This window comes from Rhinichthys klamathensis, unplaced genomic scaffold, assembly GCF_029890125.1.
Source record: "Rhinichthys klamathensis goyatoka isolate OS25496 unplaced genomic scaffold, OSU_Roscu_1.1 h1tg000510l_1, whole genome shotgun sequence".
Taxonomy (NCBI): Eukaryota; Metazoa; Chordata; class Actinopteri; order Cypriniformes; family Leuciscidae; genus Rhinichthys; species Rhinichthys klamathensis.
The window spans coordinates 273,217-300,999 of record NW_026606991.1 but is presented as its reverse complement, the minus strand read 5'-3'; the positions used below and the strand labels follow the sequence as shown (position 1 = coordinate 300,999).

The 27,783-nt window shown below is 38.7% G+C and overlaps 3 protein-coding genes, 1 long non-coding RNA gene and 1 other non-coding gene across 17 annotated transcripts; 2 read left to right on the top strand and 3 right to left on the bottom strand.

Annotated features, from left to right (window-relative positions):
* Positions 1-663: 663 nt before the first annotated feature.
* ppdpfb (pancreatic progenitor cell differentiation and proliferation factor b) lies at positions 664-2,590 on the bottom strand. Of its 2 annotated transcripts, none has more exons than XM_056238220.1 (5): positions 2,506-2,590; positions 1,881-1,973; positions 1,716-1,793; positions 1,223-1,322; positions 664-1,065 (listed from the first exon to the last, which is right to left on the bottom strand). In XM_056238220.1, the coding sequence occupies exons 2-5, from the start codon at positions 1,933-1,935 to the stop codon at positions 942-944; spliced, it is 357 nt and encodes a 118-aa protein (XP_056094195.1). In that variant the 5' UTR covers positions 1,936-1,973; positions 2,506-2,590; the 3' UTR covers positions 664-941. The 2 variants fall into 2 exon arrangements, with proteins under 2 accessions (XP_056094195.1, XP_056094196.1); XM_056238221.1 differs by having other exon boundaries at positions 1,881-1,955; positions 2,493-2,585.
* Positions 1,322-2,707, top strand: LOC130072904 (uncharacterized). Its single transcript, XR_008804183.1, has 2 exons — positions 1,322-1,955; positions 2,493-2,707. It is a non-coding gene; the product is annotated as an uncharacterized LOC130072904 (long non-coding RNA).
* Positions 2,708-2,979: 272 nt separating this feature from the next.
* trnae-cuc (transfer RNA glutamic acid (anticodon CUC)) lies at positions 2,980-3,051 on the top strand. Its single transcript has one exon. It is a non-coding gene; the product is annotated as a tRNA-Glu (tRNA).
* A 1,593-nt stretch (positions 3,052-4,644) lies between these two features.
* tpd52l2b (tpd52 like 2b) lies at positions 4,645-16,599 on the bottom strand. 11 transcript variants are annotated; one of them, XM_056238194.1, is made up of 10 exons: positions 16,395-16,599; positions 15,138-15,289; positions 14,408-14,556; positions 13,185-13,244; positions 10,814-10,861; positions 9,839-9,940; positions 7,188-7,214; positions 6,867-6,911; positions 6,570-6,618; positions 4,645-5,606 (listed from the first exon to the last, which is right to left on the bottom strand). In XM_056238194.1, the coding sequence occupies exons 1-10, from the start codon at positions 16,411-16,413 to the stop codon at positions 5,520-5,522; spliced, it is 738 nt and encodes a 245-aa protein (XP_056094169.1). In that variant the 5' UTR covers positions 16,414-16,599; the 3' UTR covers positions 4,645-5,519. The 11 variants fall into 11 exon arrangements, with proteins under 11 accessions (XP_056094169.1, XP_056094170.1, XP_056094171.1 ...); XM_056238195.1 differs by having other exon boundaries at positions 6,867-6,908; positions 16,395-16,598; XM_056238196.1 differs by lacking the exon at positions 7,188-7,214 and having other exon boundaries at positions 6,867-6,908; positions 16,395-16,598.
* Positions 16,600-18,664: 2,065 nt separating this feature from the next.
* On the bottom strand, positions 18,665-26,795 carry trim101 (tripartite motif containing 101). Of its 2 annotated transcripts, XM_056238193.1 has the most exons (10): positions 26,399-26,795; positions 23,613-23,770; positions 20,568-20,745; positions 20,397-20,492; positions 20,059-20,292; positions 19,937-19,959; positions 19,721-19,845; positions 19,397-19,641; positions 18,860-18,951; positions 18,665-18,729 (listed from the first exon to the last, which is right to left on the bottom strand). In XM_056238193.1, the coding sequence occupies exons 1-9, from the start codon at positions 26,561-26,563 to the stop codon at positions 18,865-18,867; spliced, it is 1,311 nt and encodes a 436-aa protein (XP_056094168.1). In that variant the 5' UTR covers positions 26,564-26,795; the 3' UTR covers positions 18,665-18,729; positions 18,860-18,864. The 2 variants fall into 2 exon arrangements, with proteins under 2 accessions (XP_056094168.1, XP_056094167.1); XM_056238192.1 differs by lacking the exon at positions 18,665-18,729 and having other exon boundaries at positions 18,859-18,951.
* Between the last annotated feature and the right edge of the window lie 988 nt (positions 26,796-27,783).

Here is a 27,783-nt window from a genome sequence, read left to right as displayed (position 1 = left end):
TGTCTTTAAAATGCTTTATTCCACTCAAGAGCACTTTGAACCTATTTTTATTTCCTGGACCTACAGCTCACCCTGTTCAAAAGGATGCGGAGCTCAATGCATTTATTTGAATTAAACGTTTTCTCCAAAAACTAACGGTTGGCTTTTTTTAAATTCTTGCGTCATTTCTATACAAGGGGAACTGACATTTCACTCAAAGCAGTTCTTCATGGTCATGACATTTTGTCTCCCTCAGTTACTATCAAACAGTCTGTTTGTCCAAGTTGAAAGCGGATTCGCTGAATTTAGTTGGAGCATGCTTGTTACATAATCTGATCATTCTTTTAAATTAAATGAACAAAATGCAGGAGACTTTCCTCCACACAGCACATTTAGAATTAACTTAGTACAAATCAGCTGTAATGTATACGCATTCAAAATGCACAATTACCATGTTATATAAAAGAACCATGTGCAAAAGAAATGGACAATGAATGCAGTCTTTTCTCAAGACCCCATATATTTCTGAGCTTTTATCATTCAATTATAACTGCACCTTCCAGTAAACTACTAAATGCACAGCAAAGGATTTTTGGAAAAGGAGGTCTTTTCCCTCAACTGTATAAGGAAGATGGTGTATGGTTAATTTATTATAAAGACAAACAAAGTCCAGTAGCAGTAGTGGGCTGTTTAAGACCATTTATTGTGCTGAAAAACACAGGTTAAGACAATAACAAGTAACAAAATATCCATCAGAGTTACGGATGTGTAAAAATGTACAAAATTCTTTTTGCAAGTTTCAGCTCTTCCATTTATTACGTGATATAATATATATATATATAAAACAATGAATACAAAAAAGAAAAAGTACTAAAACAGCCCATTATATGGATGGGAAATTAAAAGAGAAAAAGGGAACCATTTCCGTCCCCTAGCGTTGGTGTCCTGATCTGGTCTCGGATTCAGGAATGAGGAGAACTCCCCGCCTCCGACTTGCCTCCATCGCTACATTCGCTCGCTTGCCTCATCACCATCTCCCGGGCGACACATGTCACCTGCCCATTGGTCACGCTCACCACCCCTGACCTGCAGAGAGACAACCAGATTAAGAATTGTAGCCATTGATACGACAAACTGATACCTCGTTACAAATTTGCAACTGCCTAGGCATTTCAAATCAGCACTTGGCAAGGCCTTCATGTTACATGCACCAACTTAGGTGAAACTCAATCCAATGACTCACTTCTGCTGCGCCTCCTCAGTAAGAGTTCCCATACCAGGCTGGTTCTGCTTCCCAAAGAAGAAACTGGACCACCAATGACCAGAATCCTGTTTGGGCAGACCTAAAGCACAATTAAACAACAGGTCAGAACAAAGGACCACCAGTCTTTCCTAATCTTTTAATGGATTTAGTAGACAAATACACAAGCACTAACACAATCACTGTTAAAAGAGTCTCTAAACAAAGACATGTCCATGTATGCAGTCAGGTGAAGACAACGGCCTAACACGAGCCCTGCCAGATTAAGCGAAAGTGCTTTTTCTAAATTCAATGAAGTGACTTCAACAAAAGTTGATTACCCAAAACAATCAGAAGGACACCCATTTAAACAGAGCTGATGTGGTGGTGGTGACTGTGCAAATGGTTGTATAATGCGTGTAAATTGTCAACTGTTGCAATAAAATATTGATTTAGGCGGGGGCTTGAAGAGAGATTGAAATGAAATGCAACTGACCTGGATGATGTGGAATAACCTCCCCACTGTACTCTGAACTGCCACATGAGCTGCTACTGGATGTAGAGCCAATGCGCCCTGAGAAGAAACAGTCTTATAAGGCAAATTCTCAGTATAACATCAACTTTTAATGGTGCATTTACGATAACGGTCAAGGCTACTTACTTCTGTAGTAGTCATGAGTGGCAACAAGAGAACCACTAGCTGGGATGGCTGCCATTTTACAGACTTGTGTAAATCGTGACTTGGATGGAAACCCTGTGAGGAGAGCGAAAAGAGATTTGGTCAGATATGACAGCTTCTGTAGCAACCAGATTATCATTTACCATCTTAACCCTGAAAATTGCTTCTAATGAATACAGATCGACTCAAAAGAAGGCATTTAAGAGGTTGTATCACTAATGTGTGGTTTGAAACCTTGTTTTGGTTAGATATTGTTATTGTAAGGGTTACTCATGTTTTAGTGTCAAACCACAATACTAACCAAAGTGACATTATGCCACACAAGGCATTCATTAAGAAAAGGACTTCCACCGCATGTTTCAGAAGACTACGCGAGGAAGTTACTTACAGTAAGCCCATATCATTTTTGGCAGTTGAGACTGAGGGGCATGGTCATGCACTCACAAAAGAAACATTTTGCCCCAAACATGAGAAAACATGCAGTAAGTACAGCACTATAGCAAGATGCAGAGCATTAACAGTGTTAGACTAAATGTACTCTGCTCAGATTCTTTAACCCAAACAATGACCACCCTTTAAAATATTAGGTGTAAGACCACATCCTCACCTTCTTTTGCCCTCGTGCTGATGTTATTAAAGCACCCTGCTCGATTCAGTCGGAGGCTTTGGGGAGAAAACGCTAGGCGATGGGGCCCATTTGAAAAGGTTTGGATGGATAAGACCCTCCACGTCAGGAAATAACTACCGTTACCGCAATGCTGTCTAACAAAAACAACTCGTTCGCTGTCATTTATACAGATACGTTTAAATGGAGGCGGGGCGTCTCTCTCCTCTATATAAACACCTCCGCGTGGAACCGGATCAAACCAGCGAAATCAAGGACGGAAGGGTTGGTGCTTTCTTTCTGAAAATGTTCAGAAACACCGAAAGTGTTGCCAAGATTTGGTCTTGTAACACATTGTGTGCATAATACCGTATAACAATATCAATAAATGCACATAATGAATATATATAACGTATATCATTTTAATAAGTTGGGTAATGTGTTTTAGTTTAATTCAACAACCTCATATGTCACGCATCCCTGGTGGTCTAGTGGTTAGGATTCGGCGCTCTCACCGCCGCGGCCCGGGTTCGATTCCCGGTCAGGGAAGTAATGTTTTGCTCAAAAATTCCACTTATCATTTGTAAAACAAATAATACCCACATCTCTTTAACTGCAATATTGCGATTTAGTTGGTAATTGATTACTCGCATACGAATCAGATTTAGCTCTGCGTTTGACGAATAAAACCGAATACCTACCCATAGATGTTTGCTTTTGAGCTAGGAAGGAAAGCTTCGGGGAAATTATTAAAAAAAAACCATAATATATCATAAGACAGCTGAATGGTTTTGTTTTATTTTTGTATGTCCTTTAGTATTTTCATCTTTTTCAAATTTGGTCCGACCGTTCGAGAAGAATTGTTTGTAACACAGAATTTAATTTAAATAATTTTAATAAACGTTTTTAACTATAATCCAACTAATATGGTAACTAATGATCTGATAGGCATTAAACAAAAAATGTTAGCTAGAAAATGTATCATACTGAGAATAGCTGGGCAGCCTGAAAGCGGAATTCAGAGTCTGTAAATCAAAGGTGCTCAAGCCTTAATAAAATGTATATTATCTACATCTTAATGCAAGAACAAAAGAAGAATGTTAAAACATGAATTGGGCATCTTTGCTGAAAAAGCCAGTAGCACCTCAATGCAGTACATGAGATCCACGGGGAGGAGTCGGATCAAGATCCAAGGGGTGGAGATGGGTAGGATTAGGGGTGGGTTTAGGGATCAGGGGGCGGAGATGTGTAGGTTTAGGTATATGTAAGGTGGGAGGAGTTGGATCTGGATCCGACTCCTCCCCGTGGATTTCATGTTCTGCAGTGAGGACCGAAAAAGGAGCAAAGACCCAGAAGCACATGACCTCTTCAATCTTCAAGTAATGTACACTGCCACCTAGTGGCAGATTTACGTCATGAAGAATATGAAAGGAAGAGAGAAACAAACAAAGGCCATTTGAATGAATGCTTTATTAATATACAAACAATTGACAAAATAAATGAAGCATTACACCACTGTTGTTTTAAAAGAAAATGATCAGAGCCTGAACAGCTAGGCTGAGATCCCTAATTTAAAGCTATACGGTGCCTGTTCCCTAAACAACCTCCCCAAATGACTTGTAAATATACTACTCAAAATAATAATAATAATAATAGTCCTTTCCCTCTGAATGTTCACTATCTTTTCCTCATCTTTTCAACGTTTTGCACTATGCAGAACTACAGGTGCATTCTAATTCTATGGCGTAACACACGGATTTCAGTAGGAAGTCATGTGAAATTGGCATCCTCCTCATCAGCATCAGTCAGTCAAATGCATGTAATCCCTTACATCTCACTCAATGAGACATGTAATCATCATTGTGTAATATACTGAAACAAGGCCACCCACTAACCCATACAAGTGAATGAAATATCAGGAAAGAACGGATACAAAAAAAAAGGTCAAATAAGAGACAACACTTGCTAATAGTGAAATATATTCCAATATCGTTCAGGTAAAAAGTGACTGTGCTACCATACAGACTACACTAATGTTTGCATCTGTCTGGAAAAATCAACAAATGCCACTAACAAAAGGAATTTGTTTTACTTAGCAGGACTTACTCGCCATTTGGCATTTTGGGTGAGTGCACATGAGAGCAATTGCATTTTTATTTCTTACAATTGAACAAAGTGATCTTTGTGATGTGATAGTTTGTGTGCGTGTGAAACATTCTGACAGAAAAGGGTCTATGACATCTACTAACTGGCACTCACAGCATGGCACAAAGCAAAGGCAAGTGATTTCCAACATAAATAAAACATTCCCATTAATCAATCAAAAAATAACAATAATAATAACGAACAAGAGCAAGAAAGAGCAAAGGTAAAAGAGGATATAACGCCAAAAAAAACTTTACCAGCGAAAGTCCAATAAAGCAATACAGAGTGAGTGTGTGTAAGGCCGACTGAGGAGGTCAGACATTCACCAGGTGTACAGCAAAGCCTCGCTTCACATTGTACTGAGAGTAAAAAAGAACTCAACTGAATGCTCAGCAGCATAGGAACCTGCAGCAAGTTTCTGTTCTTTTCGTTATTGGCCTAGAATCCTCTCCCCCCCCCCTTCAGATTTGAATGTTTCTTCTTTGTGTTTTGTACCCCTCTGCCATCTGATGAATGCTGCTTGGCAGTACTGATTAAATATAGTTATTTGTATTCCTTTATAGTCATATATAGATAAAAGTTATGTAAAAACATTATGCAAAGCAGTGTAAAATAGTTTCTAATACAAAATGATTCAACATTTTTCTTCCTTTGTACAACCTGTGATGATTTCATGTCACAGAACTTGTACTATGCGTGTTTTTTTTAGTGAGATGAGCAAGCACATGCTAGCAGTAGGTGGAGGAGTATCAAAGGAGGGATGAAAGAATTCATAGAGAACGGAAGGATTGGGAGAACTGAAGTGTGGGTGTAGTCAGGATTCAGGATTCACAAAGAAATGAGATGAGTGTTTGAATGGAGAGGGTGGGCTCTCAGAATGGAGCGTTGTCCTGCACTGGGTTTGACTCGTTCGGAGAGTGAGCACTTTCCCCATTTGCTTTCCCTCCAACCACCTTATACTGAGACACACAGACAGAAAAAGATCAAGAAAAGTGCAGTTCTATTTTAAGATGCATCCGTCATGTACTCTTCGTATTCATGTGGTTTTATATGGCTTTGAAAAACTTTTATATCATTTTTAGTAAAAGTTTACATTTCATGTGGTGTAATCATCAAGAAAAAAGTAATACCATATTTTTCTTGCATCTTAAATATTATTTTAAAAGAAGCCATTAAGTTTTTTGGAGGGTTGAACCACAAGAAAATTTGGCTCTAAGGGACTTCAAGGGTCCACTACTCTACACTACAGTTCAAAATCTTGGGGTCAGTAAGATTTTTTATTTTATTTTTTTAAAGAAATCTATACTTTTATTTAGCAAGGACACATTCAATTGATTAAAAGTGACAGTACAATTTACAATTTTACACAAAGAATTTATTTTCAAATAAATGTTTTTTTTTTTTTTTACTTTCTATTCATCAAAGAATCCTGAAAAAATAATAATAATCTATCATGGTTTCCACAAAAATATTAAGCAGAACAACTGCGTTCAACATTGATATTAATCAGAAATATTTCTTGAGGAGCAAATCAGCATATTAGAAAGATTTCTGAAGGATCGTGTGATACTGAAGACTGGAGTAATGAGGCTGATGCAGATTTGAATTGAAAACTGTTTTAAATCATAATAAAATTTCACAGTTTTGCTGTTTTTACTGTACCTTTGTTCAAATAAATAAATCCTGGGTGAGCCTAATAGACTTCTTTCGAAAACATTAAAATATCTTACTGAACCCAAATTTTTCAATGGTAGTTTATATATGGTTGTTGTTGACTCTTGTTAAAGCACTACATGACTTTGATTTGATGGATGAACTTTTAAAAAAAAATATTCAATTGTATTTTTTACATAAATTATTAGATCATCTGCCAAAAAAATAAGTGTCATGTCATTGACCCAGTTTCAAAAGGGAATTCTTACCTTGATGTTTCCAACTTTGTCCTCAAACGATTTGAAGGTTGGAGAGTTCCTATTTAACAAACACGCATATTAATCCCAGAATTCACAGTGAAAGAAGCATTCAAATTAATTATACATAAGCAAATGTGCACAGAAAAGTAACTGGCAGATAAAAGGTTAAAAGTTTAGACATTTTAGCATTTTTTGCTTTAAATAAAAACTATGTAGTCATTCGTGTGAACAATATCTAATATTTTAATGTCCAATAAATCAGAAACAGTTTGTGTTGAGGGGAATTGTTTTACACTAGTACTTTACCTCATAGTTGGCATACTTATTGAATGGCGAATGGAGTAGTTGCTACTTCGAAAGCATTAAAGGAAGAAAAAGTTGTGTGTGTTAGCAAGCAAGCAGGAAAGCATGTAAGGCAGAGAGATCAACTGGGTTACACGAGACAGACTGTTAGCACATTTCATTTCATTCAAGCAAAAGCAGGGTTTTGGAGCCAAAATAACATTAAAATCAATACTAATTTCAAATGATAATAAAAGCATTTTTTTCTAAATTAAATTGGGCTTGGTATTAAAAACAGAGCTCTATATTATGCATTCATTATTTGAAGACATTAATCAGTCTTACCCAAAGGAGTTAGAGAAAGGAAGAGCTCTGTAGACCAAGCAAAGGCAGCGTTTAAAAAGAAACGGGAATACAAAACCAATCAGATTGGGAGTTAAGCATGACCAGAGCAAGAAGGAAGAACAAATTATGAGAAATACTGTTTGTACTGATATAGAGGACTAGAGGGGTAATCCACGGACTACCAAAAAACTATTTTATTGGGATGAACATGAATAGATGTTATTTACACACTGAATAAATTTGAGTGATGTACTTATTTGTCTGATGAATGAAAGTTCAGGCTTGAAAGGACAGAGCAGCAGCGGAGGTTTCATTTATAAAACATGGCTGAAGCTTTTGATCTGTCGAATGAAGCTAATATCTTCTTTCTGTCATGCATCATAGCCATGGGCGTCGGAACCATTGTATATGGGTGGGACAAGACCCACCCACTTTTTAAGACCAATGATATTGGACCCACTCACCTTTACTGTCTCTAATTCAGCGCATATGTCTGCTCACTTTTCAGTCCCTTGCAGTGATCTAATTGATTACTATTCCCATCTTAATAACGGCGTTACCGTTACCGCCAAAAAATGCGTTAGCCTACTATATTTGATAGGGCTGTGTAGCGATACACCAAACCCACGATTCGGTTCGTATCACGATTTTTGACGCACAATTCAATACAAACCTCGATGCTTTTGGGGGTGTGGTGACGCGGCGTGACACGTTCATGTAACATGTAAGGGTGGCGCTGCCAATAAAGCACCTAAAAGCTGTCACAAAGAACCGGCAAAAGTAATGATTATGAATATGTCAAATATGGCAAGGAGACATTTTTATTGTTTATTAATAACAAGTGTTTTTGTGTGTGTCGGCTGCAAAGAGTAGCTTTGGCGTAGTGAACGCGCCAGAGAGAAATGCACATTTCATACGCATTACATAAGCAGAGAGCAGTCTGTTTTCTTTCGTTTTGAATTGTTCTGTTTAAAAGCTTTCTATATATATATTTATTTATTTTTCAGGTCTGTGAGGCAACCTTATACTTATAGGCTACGCCGAGTTTCGGTTCATTTATGAGACGAGCTCCAGTTCATGCGCCGGCGCCTCCGTGTCTTGATTATTGCCTGCTATATTTACTTCTTATTTATTAAATCCAGGCAATTGGTTGATGAAACATTGATTAAAATTAAGATACAATTAATACAAAACGAAATTCACTTTAAAGAAAGGCTCTGTGCTTTCTGTTTGAGGTCTCTGGAAGTTTTAAAGCAGTCTTCCGTAACGGAGAACTGTCCTGTCCTAAGCGCGAGTCTCAGGTTCCTATGGGACATCATGATGTTTAAAACATTTAAATAGACACATCATGTAGTAATTAATGTATATGAATCTTAGTTGATTATAGGCTATTAGAACTGGTTGCTGAGACGGAGACGCGCAGATACGGGAATTAACGCGCTGTTTGATTTGTGATCGTGCTGTGCTTATTCAATTAATTCGAGTAGCCTGTACATTGGACAAAGCTTAAATCATTTAAATATACATACAATAATATACAATATCCTATTTGAGTTGATATTACTCTTGCCAAGCTGTGGTTTCTGAGAGATGCACGCATTGACGGATTTGCACTCGTTTCATTTTTATTCTCACTCATTCACTTCACTCATTATTGCATAGATATTTTAGATAAGGTATTGGCTTCGGGAACACCCCTAATCTACTCCAGTAAAAAATCTGGAGGATGACCCACCCACATTTTTTTTGCTTCTGACGCCCATGATCATAGCTGCTCAACACACCAGTCTCGTGATTTTCAAACTGATAACCGAGTCTCAGGACCTCTGCATTTAAGAAAACTGAGGACCAACTAACAACAAGATGTTTTAAAATACAGGCCTCCATAAAACTCCATATCTTCTGACTTCTGTTTGTGTTAGGGGTGGTGAAGGAAGTTCAATTAATGTGTGCAAATATTGATAGGAACTAGAAACCGAAACAATGTAGTGAAGTGAAGCCAGGAGAACAGGTCAGGGAGAGCTTCTGTTCAAAGTAAAACAGCTGAAGGCTCTTCTGACGGTGGCTACACTGCATTAACACACTCACTATGGATAATCATGGCTTTATAGTGATGATGAATAACAGTGGGATGTGACACACATGCAAAAGAGTGGATCAATAACCAAAGAGAGCTGGGACCGAGGGAACACAGGCTCTGTATGCAAATCCAGTTCAGTTTTCAATACAATCTTTTAGAATGACTGTTCCCACTGAGATTTCAAACCAAATTTGTATGTTTTTCAGATTAGATCTTACTTTTTTTGCCATTAAAAATCAATGAATTTGAGTTGGATTTGTACTGCCTGTGTGAACAAACCCAAAGACAAAATGAAAAAAGTAAGAGGCATGTGATGAAGTCCATGAAATGCCACACATGCAAATGCAGTTTAAGATAAATCATGTGCAGTGTTGACAACAAAACTGAATTGCAGAGTTAGACTAAATAATTAAAAACGACATTAACAGGGAATTATTAGTAAATCTTATTAGTAAATCTTATATTTCATAGTACCACAAGTGATTGCAGTGCCACTGTTCTTAGTGACTGGAATAAGAGTACAAGAGAAAGACAGGAAGAACATGGGTGGGCATTTTGACTTGTACATTACCTCATGTCACCCAGTTTCCTGCTGATGGCCGTGCCAACGGTGGAGAGGGCGGCTGAGGTCTTCTGTCCAGCCTGAGACAGCGTTTCCTGAGTCTTTTTATACCTGTGAGAGGAAGAGCACAGGGAGAAGAGGATGTGGGGAGAGAGAGAAAAAAAAACAAAAAAACATGTGAAACTCATTAATGTCCTTGAACTTCTCCACTTTTCAGGAGTTAGTCAACATGACCTCAGCTTCCAGATGACAAAATCAAGTCAGATACCCTTAAATGCGTTAAAAAAATTAGGGATGCACGATATGTCGGTCACCATATCGGTATCGGCCGATAATGTTCATTTTTAATGTTATGGATATCGGCCCAATAAGAAAATATGGCCGATATATTAAAGCCGATAAATAATGGATTATTTCCAACAGCTGAGACGCTTCAGATGCGCGCTGTCTGCCATGATGGTTTTGAATTGCTTTGGATTTAGATTTATCAGCCAATGTATCGGTTATCGGATTTCAAATATACAGAATTATTGGTTATCGTCGATATCGGCCAAAATGTTTATATCGGTGCACCCCTACAAATAATGTTAGTTATCTCATTGGATAGCACCTGGAAAAAAATAAAAAACAAAACGAATATATGCTACTTTTTAAAAGGATGCATAATGTATTAAGTGACAGTAATGACATAATGTTACAGAACATTTCTATTTAAAAAAAAGCTGTTCTTTCTATTCATCAAAGAATCCTGAAAAAGAGAGTATCACCACAAAACATCTACAGAGTAAGCACATATGCAATTGCAATTCCCACAACTAAAAAGCAATATAAGACTGTAATATCTAAATAATAACCCATCAGCAAAATATCCACAAAGCATAGCAAGCCACCCTAAACCAATCCTTTAACCCTTCAGGACCATAATAAAACCAGAAAACAACCTTTAAAACACACAGAATGAACGTAAAGAATGAAGTAACTCACACTTCAGAGCTGGTAATGTCATCCAGAGTGGAAGAAGCTGAAACATAGCTACAAACGAACAGGGTAATACATTCAAATCTCCACTCTCACAACCACAAGGTGCTATAAACACACACATGCATACAACATTTTCATTTTTAAATTACGATTATACAGTTATGCTGCCTCACAACAAGCAGAATGCAGGCGCTGCTAAACTGCACAGTCAGCAAAGAAATGGCAGTTTAATTCACATCATTCGTACACACACAAACTCCAGGCATTTAACTTAAGAAACTCGTGTGAAACTCATGTGTGAGTATATTTCAGCTTTCCAAGATTAAAAAAAGTGACATTATAAGCTGCCTTAGCTTTTGGGTAGCAAGTAGCATGTTAGCGTGCATGATAAGTAAAGTAGGTCTTGATGTAATATTCATGACTACAGCAAGTATGGTTTCAGGAAGCATCAATTGGTCTGTATTGCTGCAGACGTGGCATTCGTTCATCTATCCCTGACAAGACTTTCCTTACACAAACATATGCTCTCTGTCTGTAGACGTCTCAGTCTGGATGTGTGATTCAAACTGTGTGTAAAGAGGGAAGTGGGAGATATCTCACACACTCGTGATAATATAGCCTGTCTGACAGGTTCAGCTATGAACCTGCAACTACATCAGGACTGCCGCTATGATTCATGGGACCCGGGGAAAAACATAGAGGCCCTTAGTGACCTTAGTCTCATCACAGGGCCTGATTTAAGATAATAATCTATGTAACTAGCTAAACCTGTTAGTATTACTGTAATTACAACTGCAGTTTACTACGTGATCAGCGTAGGAGACTGACACAGAAGAGAAGAAATTGCTGAATAAAGTTGTTATTTCAGTGTTTTTGCGCACAAAAAGTATTCTCGTTGCTTCATAACATTAAGGTTGAACCACTGTAGTCACATGGACTATTTTAACTTTATCTTAACTATCTTTCTGGGCCTTGAAAGTGGCAATGATGTTGCTGCCTATGGCTGGTTCAGAAACCTCTCGGATTTCATCAAACATATCCTAATTTGTGTTCCGAAGATGAATAAAGGTCTTACGAGTTTGGAACGACATGAGGGTGAGTAATTAATGACAGAAATGACATTTTTGGGTGAACTAACCCTTTAAGGGAAAAGATTAAGGTGCTTTATGCAACTGGGTACTGAATTTTGTTTCAATTTGGTTTCAACAGTTAGCGAACAACCGGTTTGATGTGACATTTATTATTGGCAGAGTAGGCTGGTGCACCATCCGAAGGTGTGGGGTCAGTAAGATTTTAATAAGAAATTAAAAATGTATTTATCAAAGACACATTAAATAGATTTTTCAAAAATGGCGTTAAAGACATTTATAATGTTACAAAAGATTTCTATTATAAATAAATGCTGTTATTTTCAGCTAGTAAACTATATTGTAATAATTTTTCACAATATTGCTGTTTTTACTGTATAAATAAAAGGCACCCTTGGTGAGCCTTCTTTCAAATAATTTTTTAAAAAAATCACATTGACCCCAAACATCTGAACAGTATTGTAAATAGATTTGAATTAATGAAGCGATAAAGTATTTGCACAGACATACACACAAAAAAAACTCTCTCAATACGTGAGAAGGTGAACAGCTGATTCAAATTTCAGTGGCTACTAATTCAGGGTACATGAAAGCAGCATAGCATTTAAAGAAGGAAACATCTGCGTGATGATCCTGTTTGTTTCAGAGATGAAGTACTATTTGCATGGGTGGACAAAAAAAACTGACTATCTGACCGTGAATGGAAAAAACAAGAGTCAAAAATATGTGACATGATTCAGTGTTTCAGAAGCCCACTTAAACAAAAATAGAAAAAATACCTCCGGCCCTCACCATGTGTCAATTAAGATGCTATTTTCTTTTATTAACAGTCTTTTTCTTTCAATATGCAAAAGGTTTCAGTCAGTTTCTTGAGTGGAGAATCAACAGGGCTGAAAAATGTATGTATTGTAGAGCAGGTTAGAGTCGATGCTAAAGGAAAACCAGATCATAGCATGTTAAAAACCATCCGTCTCAAATTTGAGTTATTTGTGTCAGACTGTTATGAATGGTTCATTTAACACATCAATAGGCAGAGCATTTGAACACCTGAATCTATATTTTGATGCACTGCATCCACTGATTTGTGATCAACAGGCCAGAAAAAAACCCAAGGCATCAGTTATGTTTCCTCCTGAAACACACTGTTTGATGGTGAGAAGGGTTGAGCTCTGGAATCAGGTGTTCAAATGCTTAATCCCCATTGACGTGTAGAAAGTAGGTGAGAGGAATTCATGCTTTCACTGCAAATAAACTCTGGATACGTGCCGACGTGGTCAAACACTCACACATCGCACCCTGTAACCTTGTCATTCCACTGGCCCAGTTTCTCTGACATCTTCACATAGCTTAAAAAACACAGACATGGTTATGTGCTGCCTGGAGCAGAGCACATAGTGAATACCACTAAAGCAAAGTGTGGTGTTACTGACATTTTCTGACCAATAACATCCCTGTACTGACAGACTGATATACTAGCCAGGCAAATTATTCTGCTGATATTTGTTCACTTGGAGTTTCCATTGGCTAATTTCAGTATTTATTTGAATAGATAGTGAGCAAAGTGAAATTGTATGTACATCCTACTGTATGGATCAGTTTCACAGACAGATGCGTTACCATTAAAATTATAAATCTAACAAAGTTTTTTATATTTTCCTTTTTTTTTTTTTTTTTTACATTTAATGTACATTTATAATATTATACTTTGCAGTATTTTACCTTACCATTAAATGTTATATTACCGTTCACCTATAAGTTTACCCATCTATGGTCATCTTTGATTTAACATAGATTTGATCCACCTACAGGATCAACAACAGCAAACATCAAGCATCTATTGTTTCTAAAACCTCGAGAGTCACACTCAAACGAATGGCCATGAGCCCCAGCTTGGAAAACAATAAATGGCGATGATTCATGAGTCGACTACAATCCTCCCACAGAGCCTTTTGGAACCAGATTGCCATTTTTCAACTGATAAAACAATTACACTGAAGGACTTTCAGCTGATGACATAGATGCCCGCCCATAATATACACAGAAAGCCACAGTCATCTCCGGTGCCTGAACAGGCACTCAAAGAGCTTTTTCTAATGCTTTCATGAGGTAATGTACAATCCTACAGAAAATGCATCTAGACTACTGTGACTTTATTTTTAGGCCGATTTCCAGCAGAATAAAGCGAGGGGAATGTGTGTGAGCCGGAGGAGAGCGAATTAAAGGTGGATTAGTTCAAAAAGGTTCAGTTCTGCCATGAATTCCTCCGCTGATGGCACCAGCTAACAGCTCGCAGCTACAGGATCTGCCATCATACAAAGTCGTTACCCAATTGTCACTTCAACAAACCTTTTTTGTTCTGAATTTTGTTACATTTTGTCCAAAATTATGTCAAATCACTGTCATTCCAGAAGAGTCTGTGAAGCGGGTTTAGGGTTCGACTTTGCAGATGGCATCCCAGTCACCTCCTGAGTTTGAGTAAGCGGGACATGTAGAAGGAAGGCATCCTTACGCGTTTGAGGTCTGGACGTCCTGCCAGCTTTTAGTGATGTTCTGTTTGAACTCGCTCAGGGGGCTGAGTCCCAGTTTCCGCTTCAGCTCCGCCGAATGGCGCTCTTTAGCCGACAGCACCTGCCGCAAGGTGTGGATCTCCTCCTCAACCTGATACCAGGATGTCACAGACTTTTTTTTAGAGAGGTAAATAACTCCTCAACAGGAATATATATTTTTCTATTTATAATTAAAGGTGCTGTATGTAACTTTTTCACTCTACTAAAGCATACAAATGCCATAATTTATTTGCATATATTGAGGAAACATGCTAAGTTCACATACTCGTTTCTCTGAAAAACACTTCTACAGCCAGTTATTTTACTTTGAAATGTGCGTTTCCAGGCTGGAATATTTGTTTTTGTTTTGGTCTGTGATACTGCACAGTGCCAATTTGCCAATTTTCATTGTCCATTGCGCTCGTTCCTGTTGCGTGTGCTCAAACTGGCAACCCGTGTGAACACTGTCGAGTCTGAGGAGACGGGGCGGGAGAAACGACGATCTCCCATATTTTGAATTTGGACTGCAGTGCCTATTTCGACCACTAGTTGTCATTCTTACAGACTGCACCTTTAAACACTCTGAATGAACATGTTAAACAACCTAATTTGAAGACCTATAGGAGAAGATGAGCACATCTTCAAACTCATGGTTCAGTATGGCAGTGTCATGCAGTGACTGTAGGCGTTTACCTTGGTGAGCTCCAGTCTCAGTTCCTCGGCCTCCTCCTCTGTCAGACCTGGGGGAAGAGTCTCTGGACTCACAGCTGCTGCTCCCCTTTCTTCAGGAACGTCCGAGAGAGAGTCAGAGCCCAGGCCTTTATGTGGAGAGTTCAGATTGATGTCTGAAAGAAAGAGAGAGTGTGTTGACTGTTGAGTGACATAAGTTAAAGGTGAAGTCAATATTTTCTGTGACACTATACAGAAATGTAAAAATTGTGATCACAGAATCCCACCAATAAATATATATTTTTTATTACTTTTTGGCAGATACATTTAAATGTTAAAGCCTTTCTTTTCTGGGGAAAAACAAAACAAAATGATGATGACTCATTCTGCACTGCACAGATGTTTGACCAATCAATTGTCTAAAATAAGAATGTCCCTGTAATACTACCTGCAACAGACAAGCAAGTAGCAAATCATGGTTCGTGGATGTGACAAATCTTTTGAAGGCATGCATGAGTCTTTCAATTTGTTCCACCCAAACTTCCTTTTTCAATAGTAAATATGTCACCATGGAAAGAAAAAAGTATAAAAGAGTATAATCACTCTTCACATGAGAGTAACTCACATTCAGAAGCAAAAGCATAAACAGCAGAAGAAAAAAATAAAATAATATGCAGTGTACACACACTTAGATTATAAACAAAAACAATATACTGTATGCTGTTTGAATATTCATTGTGTATATATTTTAAGCCATTTAATACATACAGTTCAAAGGTTTGATTAAACTGTGCCCAATTTAGGTCAGGCTGTGACAGAGAGGTCACGTGGGGTGTAAGTTATATTAATGAGACATGTCATCAGCCCCTCACTGACCCTAAACTGCCTATTTAAATAGCATCACATAATGTGACACAAAAGGACAAAGGACCGGTGCTGTCTTAACTGTTGGGTTAATGTTAAAATACCAAATCCAAGTTGAAAATCATCACGCCATAAAAAGCACAAGTCGAGCAAAGGCACCATAACTTTCCTACATCATCTCTTTAATTTCAATGTAAATCAAATAACTGAGATACAAACACCTCCACTCAGTTGCGATGTGTTTTTGTCGTGCATTAGTAACCTGATCGCCTGCCCTGCCCTGATCTCCCCTTCACCGCCACATATTCACCACGCTGGGATCCAGAGATAAGGCTACAGTTACGCTACACTACGCGATAAACGTACATGCTGCTCTATCAATCCAATATCGTGTTCGATTGCTTTGTTTTTGTTTACCTTGATTGGCGGAATCCATGTCGTCAGTTTGGATCTTCAAAATGTTGCTTTGACAGTTACGTAATTCAGAGGACTGTGCAAAAAACTACGTGTCTTCCCTCTTCTATCAAAACATCCAAAAGCGCTTGACAAGCCAACACAAGAACCCGAGCGATCAGCCAGCTCAGCTTGAAGAGCTGCCCAAGTGCCTTTCTTTCCGGCGCCTTGAGATGACGTCTACTAGCGTCCTTTTTCCTGCGATCAACAAATTAGCTGTGAAAAACACTATTAGCCCATTACTGCTGTTTTTTTTTTTGTTTTTTTTTTGGAAAATCTAGCATATAATTACTTAAGATAAGCATGCCATTTCTATAAAACAAACCGAATACCAGAGATTGCACGTAGGCTATTAAACTGTGGTTATAAGAGGACAGTAGCCTATATGAGTATTATTTGAATTATTCATCAAATTATGTGTCTTGACAATTCTTTTGTTCTACAGAGCATCAGCGATATGCGATAAAGGCTCGACAAAGCCGTGATTCGTTCACGAATCAAACTGATTCGGTTAAAGCGAATCTCGAATCAACAGCTCACCGACTTTAAAGTCACGATGAAATCAATAACCATTCTTATTTGTATGGAATGTTGCAGTGTTTATTATAAATTATTTATTGGTGCACATCATTATTTTAAAAAATTGCCTAATAATAATGTGCTCTTCTTTGTAATCTTTAATCAAAATTCCCCTCCCTCTTGGAGTGACATATGGGGTGCTTCTGAATTCTTATTTGTCCATCCTCATTTTCGGGAAGGCTGCAAGGAAAGAAAACCTTATTACTTGTAGGCTATATTGGAATATCCTTGATCACTCGAGTGTCACGTCATCAGCTGCGCTCAAAGGATCTGCCCTGATGTTGTTAAAGTGTGGTTATTTAAGAAATTAATAAATAATAACAAGCAAGATGCCCTGTTGCTATATTTGTGATATATGATTTATTTAAACTGCAAAGGTAAAGCATAAATAAAAATTATTGTGACAGATGTGAAGGAGGAGGAGAATTTATAGCCTACATGCGTCAGGTTTCTTGACAAAAAAAAAACTTCCACAGATGTGTTTCCTCGCTCATAGCTCCTCTGGAAGCTTCCTCAATCCTCGTTCCTCACGGTGCAATTAGAGAATTGAGATGTCCTTCAAGATGGCTGAGCTCGATTGGTTTCCGGGTCATAGGATGGAAACCAGGAGGGATATTGAGAAGCACCTCTCTCCTCTTCTCTCATGATGTGTTTACTGGCGTGAGGACGGGACAACCTGTCACTCACATGACATTACAGCAATAGCAAACGACAACCATCCAAATCTAATCAATTACCGGTGAACAAAATCAAGTCCGGTGTTAAATTTTTTCTTGTTTGAGAAGCAATTTCAGATTTCACTCAGATATAATTTCACAATACGGAAGAAAAGACTATCACAACTTGTGTTTCATGCCAAGCCCTGACACGACATGCGGAAGTAAGAATAAATATTGTGGCCACATAAGAATTCATTCTCACGACTTGATCGTGGCCATGTTTTATTAATTAATTATCTCGTTTTTGCGAAATTATGGCCATGTTGTACTAATTAGTTCCCTCAATTTAATTTAGTTAAATCGACAATTTAACTAAAATGAGGGAACTAATAGTTAATAAATTGTGAAGGAGTTTTTAATTCGTGTGCACAATATGTTGTTTTTGTATTTGTTATGACAGTGATTTTCTGGGCTATTTTTGTCGATTTTACATAACGCACGGCTCAAAGCGGCAGTCAATCCAAACAAACATTGACAGTTGAAGCCAGAAACTCTTAGGATTACACTATTTATACAAACAAATTCATCAACAGATAAGAAAAGCCTTTTATTGAATATAACACTACTGTAAAAAAACATTTCATCCATTCATCTCATGACAACCTAGGGTGGGAGATGGGAACTCAAGGTAATATATTGCCTTGAAGCACTACGGTAACAAATGGTGAGAATTGGAGAATTGTCATTGACTATTATTGCAAGAGAGTTATTGAACGAAAAAACAAAACCAAAAATAAGTAGACATGATGTTTTAATTATTTGAACAAACACAGGGAAGGTTTTGTCAAGAACCAAATGGAGGAGATGGTCCATAGACCCCTTTCTGTCATCATTCTTGCTTTGAGCAGAAGGGTCACTTCTTATTGGTAGGTGCAATGAACCAGGAGAAGGAGAATCAGAGATGAATCGGCTCACTGCTGACCTGGAGGGCTCAGTCCTTCTAGAGCGGAGCTCACAGGTTTGCCAGTCTGCAGAAAATTAGGTAAAGTGACTTTATTTTCATGCATGAGCATAGAGACATTTTACCTTAAAAGTCTTATCTTAAACCTTCCTCAATTTAAACACAAATCTTTGGCTTTGATTTTTATTGCTATTCAAAATAACATGAGCTTTATTAGACTGTCTCTTCACCTCTGCTATATACAAGTAAGGCACTGAATGCTTCCCCATATTCGCTGTAGGATGACCAGAAAGGCCAGGAAATAAAGGGCTAGAGTGACAACCTGAGGAAAGATGGAAAAGTATTATCACTGACATATGTCAATTGCAGTATGACTGGGAATGAGATCAAAAACCACAGATGATGGTGTTTATTATGTCTTTAAGTTATTGAAATGTGCAGAAAACGTTCTTGAAAACTTTGACTGAAGTTGTAGACCAACACGGTGAATGTGATTCCACCAACTACAACATGTTACTGGATCAACATCTTTGTTGATTCTGGAATAACATTTCAATCAACCAATCAGGTTTGAGGGACAAGTTTACAGTTTATGTCAAGTTTAGGCTTACAACCGTGCTTCTACATCAGTGTTATTCACCTATCATTTCCCTCTGATTTTAAGGAAAAGTTATGGGTAGGGGTATCAAAATATGTTGATCTAGGAACATGTCTTACTTGGCAAAATCACGGTGACCAGATGGACATACTAGGAGATGAATGTATACCTGTGAAGTGCTTAAGCTATTCTTCTCACAAACAGCCTCTTTTCTGATGTCTCCACAGCCACCTTCTTGTTCCCAATTGTCCTCCGGTGTCTCCGGTGTCTCCGGTGTTGGATTTGTCATCTCAGAAGCCTCTGATTTCAGATCCTGATCTGGTTCAGGGTCAGGTTCTGGTGTCAGAACTGGTTCGGGTTCAGATTCAGGTTCTGACTCTTGTTCATCGGGCGTTTCCTCCACCTCTTCTTCAACTGTAAAGTTTCCAGCATTAATCAGAGGAGTTTTAAAAATAAAGGATATTAGTTAATCTATTGGGTGTCTGATGCTCACTCTCCAAGAAATCCATCTGGTGCAGAACTCTCTCTTCTGCATCGAAATCCACTTTGTAGTGATTCATGTTCTCATAATCAGGATCCAGGGTCTCCAGAGTGAAGCAATTAGATGCTTCACCAACCCTTCAGAGAAAATGACAGATACTGTTGATTGTTAGATGAATCTTCTGAACAATCTAACTGATGCTAAATTTGCTAAAAAGATGAGACTTACTTCACAATAAGATCTTTTGAGATCTATTAGGAAGAGATAAAAAATATATATATATCAAACTTTGCATGCTTGACATTCAAAATGGAGGATTACTGAGGAGCCCCAAACAAAAGATATAACACCTGGACAAAAGAAGCCATCTCTGGCTCTTCTATGGCATTCTGGGCTTCCTGGATCAACTTTGAGTTTGTGTCCACATGCTCACTGTAGGTTTGCAGTAAAGATTGGGTCCAGCCACTCTTTTCTTTCTGCTCAGAAGTGATTTGTTGGGTCATGATCTTACGACGTTCCTCCAGAATGGCAGACATGCGATCAAACTTCTTACACAGAATCTGTTTCTGAATCCTGCTGTTTTCCTGTCAAATGGGCATTGTAAGCATTAATGGATAATCTGTTTGTTGTTAAATGTCTTTTTTGATGTTTCATTGCAAGTCATTTCTTCAGAAAGATCCACACGAACCTCTATGTTCCTGCAGAGTGCCTCTAGTTCATTAACAAATGACTGAACACGTTCATTTGTGGCAACCAAAGAAGCAACTCTGTCATTTAGTTCAGCCTACAAGAAGTGAAATTAATGAATTGTTCTGAATGGTGTAAAGATGTAACACGATGAAACAAATATAGGCCATACCTTCTCTTGCAGGTAAACATCAGGCAGGGGAACTACTTGGCAGTTCTTGTGTGCCCCAAACACCTTACAGAGAGAGCAGGTGGGCACCTGACACGTGATGCAATAAATATTAAGCTTCTCATCTTCATGGTCTGCACAGTTAAACTGTGGAAGAGGCTTTGGTGGTGGAGGCCTAGAGCTAGAAACACACTGATTTAAATTCAAGATCAAGTCAAAGTGTTTAATATACCGACAACCAAAGTGTCACTAGAAGGGGCTATATATTAACCAGAATCTTTTATTTAGACAGGGTTTAGATTAAGCCAGGATTAGGCCTTAGTTCAATTGCGGCATTTAAGCAGAATTTATAAACGTGCCTTATAAAAGAAAAAAGAAAGAAAATACTGATGTGCATCTTGAGAAAAAACAATAGCACGGACATATTTTAAGATAAATCAAGTTTTAAGTTGCTTTCAGTTAAAACAGCTCAAACACACATTTATATAGCCACTAATGATCAAAATGATTAAAACGATGCTGAAAAACCTGTTTACACAATCTACTCCATGCCTTCTGTTATCTGATTGACAGTTTATACTTTTTTATAGCACAATTAAAAGATCTTTTAATTGCAAAAATGTCCCTCTTCAGGTGTCATTTTTCTGTGAAAGTTTTTTTCTTATTTGATTTTTATAAACATTTACTTGACCAAAGCAACTTATGTTTACTTGATCATCCAATATCTAAAAAAATTAAAATGTGAGTTGACAGCGAAATTCTGTGCTCTAAAAATCTGACATTAATCTCCAACGTTGGTCAGACGTTGTATTGTGGTTGAAAATGAAAATCGGGTTGACGTCAGAAACCAACATCAGTCGGGTTCTGACGTCAACCCAACTTTCATTTCCAACCAAAATGCAACCCCTGCAACCAAAACGTCTGTCCGACGTTACTACTTTCTACTAAAGGTCCTTGACAGAATTGTAGTGGAGTAAAATGTACGATATTTGTCTTTGAAATGTAGTGAAGTTAAAGTAAAAAGTTTCCAGAAAAAAATTATTCTCAAGTAAAGTACAGATACTCAAGTAAATGTATTGTCACTGTCCACCTCTGATTATATCCTATATCATACAAACGAGCCATAAAAGACTGATGTATCTGTCACGATCCACACTCAAGGAGACAGAGAAGATCCAAGCGCAGTATATTTATTGTGGGCCAATCCGTTACATCATAATCCAGTCCATGCAGAGGTCAAAATCCAAAGAAGCAATCCAACACAAGAACAAAACAAGACACAGTCAACAACCGACCTAAGAAGTGGTGTGATACAAACAAGGACTCCGTGACACATACTGAAACAGACAGGGTTATATACACAGGGAAATGACAATGCTAATGGGGAACAGGCTGAGTGCAATAATCAGTGATAAGAGACAGCTGAGTGCAATGAAAAGACAAGGATCATGGGGGATGTAGTTCAAGAGTGTGATGGACACCGTGGGGAAGGAGGACATCTAGTGGTGACCCAAGGAACATAAACCAGACACTGTGACATAACCCCCCCTCTACGGAGCGGCTACCAGACGCTCCAAGACGTGACAGACAAACAAGTGTCCAGGCGGGAGGTGGACTGGTGGAGGATCAGGGGGAGGGATGGGGGGCCAGGTCCATGGAGAGAAACGGGGACAGGGAGTGACAGTTCATCTGGCGGCCAGGGCGGAGACGACAGTCCCTCGGGCGGCCAGGACAGAGACTTTCCCTCGGGCGGCCAGGGCGGAGACTTTCCCTCGGGCGGCCAGGGCGGAGAATTTCCCTCGGGCGGCCAGGGCGGAGAATTTCCCTCGGGCGGCCAGGGCGGAGACTTTCCCTCGGGCGGCCAGGGCGGAGACTTTCCCTCGGGCGGCCAGGGCGGAGACTTTCCCTCGGGCGGCCAGGGCGGAGACTTTCCCTCGGGCGGCCAGGGCGGTGAATACCCTTCAGGCGGCCAGGGTGGAAACGACAGTCCATCTGGCGGCCAGGGCGAATCAGGCAGTGCAGGCGGCCGGGACGGGACAGGTCCTTTGGACGACCAGGGCGAAGACGACCACTCTGGCGGCCACGGCGGTGAAGACGACCCATCGGGCGGCCAGGGCGGTGAAGACGACCCATCGGGCGGCCAGGGCGGTGAAGACGACCCCTTGGGCGGCCAGGGCGGTGAAGACGACCCATCGGGCGGCCAGGGTGGTGAAGACGACCCATCGGGCGGCCAGGGCGGAGAAGACCCCTCGGGCGGCCAGGGCAGTGATACCGGCTCAGGATCAGACACCGACACCGGCTCAGGATCAGACACCGACACCGGCTCAGGATCAGACACCGACACCGGCTCAGGATCAGACACCGACACCGGCTCAGGATCAGACACAAAAACTATAACAGCCACAAGAACAGAAACAAACACAGAAACAAACACCGGCTCTGGCGCTGGAACAGGCTCTGTCACGATCCACACTCAAGGAGACAGAGAAGATCCAAGCGCAGTATATTTATTGTGGGCCAATCCGTTACATCATAATCCAGTCCATGCAGAGGTCAAAATCCAAAGAAGCAATCCAACACAAGAACAAAACAAGACACAGTCAACAACCGACCTAAGAAGTGGTGTGATACAAACAAGGACTCCGTGACACATACTGAAACAGACAGGGTTATATACACAGGGAAATGACAATGCTAATGGGGAACAGGCTGAGTGCAATAATCAGTGATAAGAGACAGCTGAGTGCAATGAAAAGACAAGGATCATGGGGGATGTAGTTCAAGAGTGTGATGGACACCGTGGGGAAGGAGGACATCTAGTGGTGACCCAAGGAACATAAACCAGACACTGTGACAGTATCAAATATAATACTAAACAAAAAAAACATACACCAACTTACAGTATTTACTTCTTTGTTGTAATTTTTTATATAAAGGTTCAATAATTTGTCCCATTTAAAAAAAACTATTACAAAAAAAAAAATCGAATTATTTACTAGATCATCTCTGTTGACAAAAGTTATTCAATCAATACACTCCTGACCTGACCTTTCAGACTCCTGCAGTTCCTGCTTGTAAACATCAATAATGTTCTCCACAAGTAAATTGCGCTGAAGTCCATAAACTCCATGACGGTCCAAGACAACCTCACGCCGACAGGAAGGGCAACGGAAACGGCCTCCAATTCCAACCTGGAAGAGAGATGGCTGCACATCTTACTCAGCATGCTGTTCTTCAGCTGTCAGCAGGATTTGTGTATCAATTCTTTTTAAGGAAGATATAAAAAATAAACGGCTAGGATGGTTAACTGGACTAAATTACATCATCACTTTGTTAGATTAATTGGACTCTCATGTACCTCTCTAGAGATGCACCGTGTGTTCTTCAAGGGTAAGATGATCTTACTCTATGGTCTGAATTCTGTGGTTGTGTGAATCTGCGTTTTGTTCTGTGTGTCCTGTTCCAGAATTGCTGTCTGGAAATGTGTTAACCCATATGTCTGTAATCTAGTAACTGTGTAATACAGTCCACATTGTAGATTGTAAACAGAGGAGTTTGAGACTGATCTCACCAGTTTTAAAGTGACACAGCACTCACTCCGAGAGGTCAAAAGGCAAGTGTATGTGAACTGTGAACTGCAAATCAGATTTGAATTTTAAAGCTTTTTTTTTTGTGTTCAAAATTTACAAAATGTATATAATAAGCAATTACATCAGAAATCCTTTCCAAACCGTGTTTTTGTCTTATCCTGATTCACTATGGTACACCTGTAAGTGTAAATGTTCGGACTATTTTAGACTGGTTGGGTCGGCAACGCTGCGGAGTAGCTTAGTACCTGCGTGACTCATCATAGACATAAACAGAGAAGAATAGCTCCGGCTACTATGTTGTTCCGCAAGACGCATGGAGTTCTGTTTATTAACCGCTAGAACGGCAAAAGTTACGGACTGCAGTTTTAAGGAAGTGGAATAAAAAAAAAAAAATCATATGACCCCAATAAGTGTAATTTAGGTTGTTGAACTAATGTTTGTGAAAGTGATTTGGATCTTTTTTTCATTTTCTTTTATAAAATTTTTTTTTATATTCTTTACAGATTTATGGACCATGCATATGGAGTTCATGCATTTCCCTGAATGACATTATCTGATGAATTTCTCTGAACTGCAATTAACAAAATTTCACTTTCTAATAATCCAATTCAGATTTTAATTTAACCTCCTGAGCATAATTAATTAAAAATTTAACTCTCTCTTAATTTAAAATTCTAGTTCTTAAATTCAAAATTTTGTCCAACAGTGGTTCTTAGAGGAGAAGAGATTAACAAGTGTTTTTAGCGTTCCTTCGGACCACTTTCCCAACTTACTCATGACGTTTAACCTTTGCCTATATGTGGAAGTGTAATGGAAGACTGGCGAGGTATCAAACTTCAGTTAGGTGCAGAGGAGAAGGATTATGGAGGCCAAACATTTAGCATTACTAAGGACTTTCTTTTCATATCAATACATCCATTGTGCATTGCATGAGCGCTAAACGCCTGACGGCTCAAATGCATCAAATGTAGGCCATCACCTATATTTATACCCCAGATCTCAGGCTGGGGATTGAGTTTAAACATTTACAATCTGCACCTGTTGGGTTTCACATATTAGCATGACAGGTGTCTAGAAAGCTGTCTGTTTACTGCAGTCATGTCAGTTACTCCGTGCATGTGTATACAAGCACCTTTACATGTTATTGACCATCCATAGGTCTTAGCAAATAGCATTTTAGCTCATAGAAAAGACTATGGTTTATGAAAGAAACTGACACCTCATGTCATGTACAGATGAACTGTCTGTGTACACTCTTAATCTGAAAAATATTGTAATAATCCGAAGAACTTTTTGTGCAATGGAGCAATGGAAAGGATCCTTTTTTTGAGAAATCCTATTTTGAGAATTTATCATCTTAACAAAGGCTTGAAAATGTACTTGTGCATTGATGGTTACCCTTATGAAAAATAATTTTTTTCAAGTGTGCTATTAGTATATTTCTTTGAAACTAAAAATAAGAAAGTCAAACCAGGAAGGGTTAATAATAACTGTGAAGCTTTTGGGGTGTTGATGGACTTGATCTACTCCATCTGTGTTTTGATCATCGTTCTGAATCCCATCTGGGGATTCAGATTTAGCTTTTTGTTTACAATATTGCTTTTTTTTATGAAACATACATTGAAGTGTTGATAAAAATGAAACATGAAGCGAATAAAATGTTTTTAAAATGGGAAGAGAGTTAAAGGTATATTTCAAGTATAAAAAAATAATAATATAGGAACATAGTAATATACATGAAAAGCAAATATAATGTATAATGAGAAATCTACAAGTATGATGTTGTTCACTTAAAGAAAACGTACAAGTATACTTGCAGTATAAAACTACTACAGTAAACTAGTAGTTTACTGAGAGTATACTTCAAAGTGTTCTTTCATAAACTAAAAAATATGCTACAAGTATTTGACTTCTGTAAACTATCTGTATACTTATAATAAGTACACTTGAAGTATAGTTGCAGTACAAACGAAAAACGTAGTTGTGTCATTAAAAGTTTTATACATTACTTTTATACATTAAAAAGTGGGCCAATTTATTCCCAAGTAGTATTGAAACAGTATACTTCTAGTGCATTGATAATAGTGTACTTAGCTTACATAAAGTATACTTAAAATACACTTGAACTTTACCTAAGTATACTTCATAAAATGAAATTGAAGTATACTTATTTTTCATAAGGGTAACACAAAATGTTCCTACATCCACACATAAACCATCCTCCTCTTGGCACATGGTACACACCTGGTACAGTTCATTGGCACACTTGCGGCAGAGGTTGTGCAGACAGGGCAGAATAACGACTGGTTTCGTAAACACGTCCAGGCAGATGGGACAGATGAGTTGTTTCTCCAGCGTCCCCATCGAGGGGTCTTTGTGGTCAGAGCGTATATCCAGTGGAAGAGACATGGCCGCGTGCCCCCGCTGACCCCACACTCACTGGGAAACTAAGTTAGGAGAGCGAAAGCACAGCTGAGGAGATGAGACGCCACCGTCTCCATGTCTCTGTGCTGTTCTTATGTGGATTTCCAGTCTCTCGAGGCAGAGGGCAGTCGCTCTGCCCCAGTGCTCGAACAGGACGATGGGGGCCTGTGTTGGTTTGCAGCTGGAAATGTGTGCATGTGCCAGAAGGGGAAGGTGTCTGGTTTCTTGCTGGCTCACTGTGACACACCCTAGCCTTGATCAGTTGTGCCCATTTCAGGCAGCCAGTGGAATGCTGGGAAATAGAGATGATGCCCTTTCTCCTGTTACTCCAATCATTCATGTCCCGAGTCTTAAAACCAGCCAACAAAGTAAATAATACCAGAATAGCAACAGCATTAGAGGAAAGAATGTTTATGAAGTGTACCTGAATCTTTTAACACAGAAACATCTATGCTTGTACGGGTGTATTTGAGTTTCAACTGCTTTCGTCCATACAATAAAAGCCAATGGGACGACACTGTGTCAAAGTTCAGACTTTTTAAAAAACATTTTACTTGAATACATACTTTTCTTACTTTCACTTCAATATGTTCTTGGCTTGATATTCTAACTTTTAATTGAATTAAGATTTATTTATTGCATCCCTGTAAGTGTCAAAAGCAACATTAGCGCTTTATTTAGCAGATCATTGGCTTTGCACAAATACACACAAACACCAGAGATACTTTTTAAGCTTCCTTTCACATTTATTTTACAGTTGTAATTCAGACCAAATATCCATGTTACATATCTCTGACACAATATATTCATGCTACAACAATTTCAGCTGATTTGATCCAGAATGCGCAACATAATTCTGTACAATGGTCATTTTCGCGTACACATATTGAACTACGTAATTTATTAAAAACAGGAAAATAAAATCTTGTTTCTCATCACCACTATTTCCTTCATTTATAACATGATTCTGTTTAGGTGTTGCACTCAGACGCGAGGCTCCATCCGTTCTCCGACTGGAAGCAACAGGATCAATATCTGATGAATGTTTTTTTATTTATGATCATTAACAAATACTTGGACAGGAAAACTGGGATAATTAAAACCAAAGATAGATAATCTGTGTTACAGTGGAGCTTGTGTTGAGAAATAATATTTTGCAAATAAAAAACGTTACACATTGTGCACAGTTCAGTTTTAGAAATGTT

Bases quoted from the DNA above. Each gene is read 5' to 3' on its own strand.
- ppdpfb (XM_056238220.1), bottom strand. From the start codon at position 1,935: ATGGCAGCCATCCCAGCTAGTGGTTCTCTTGTTGCCACTCATGACTAC. The intron at 1,794-1,880 runs GTAAGTAGCCTT...GTTTCTTCTCAG, and splicing joins CACTCATGACTACTACAGAA to GGCGCATTGGCTCTACATCC. The intron at 1,066-1,222 runs GTGAGTCATTGG...GTCTCTCTGCAG, and splicing joins ACTGAGGAGGCGCAGCAGAA to GTCAGGGGTGGTGAGCGTGA.
- tpd52l2b (XM_056238194.1), bottom strand. The intron at 10,862-13,184 runs GTGAGTGTTTGA...GTTCGTTTGTAG, and splicing joins AAGGTTACAGGGTGCGATGT to CTATGTTTCAGCTTCTTCCA. The intron at 6,619-6,866 runs GTAAAGTACTAG...TTTGTTAAATAG, and splicing joins ATAAGTATGCCAACTATGAG to GAACTCTCCAACCTTCAAAT.
- trim101 (XM_056238193.1), bottom strand. From the start codon at position 26,563: ATGTCTCTTCCACTGGATATACGCTCTGACCACAAAGACCCCTCGATG. The intron at 20,293-20,396 runs GTTCGTGTGGAT...CCCATTTGACAG, and splicing joins CACTCTGCAGGAACATAGAG to GAAAACAGCAGGATTCAGAA. The intron at 19,642-19,720 runs GTGAGCATCAGA...GAAACTTTACAG, and splicing joins CCAGATGGATTTCTTGGAGA to TTGAAGAAGAGGTGGAGGAA.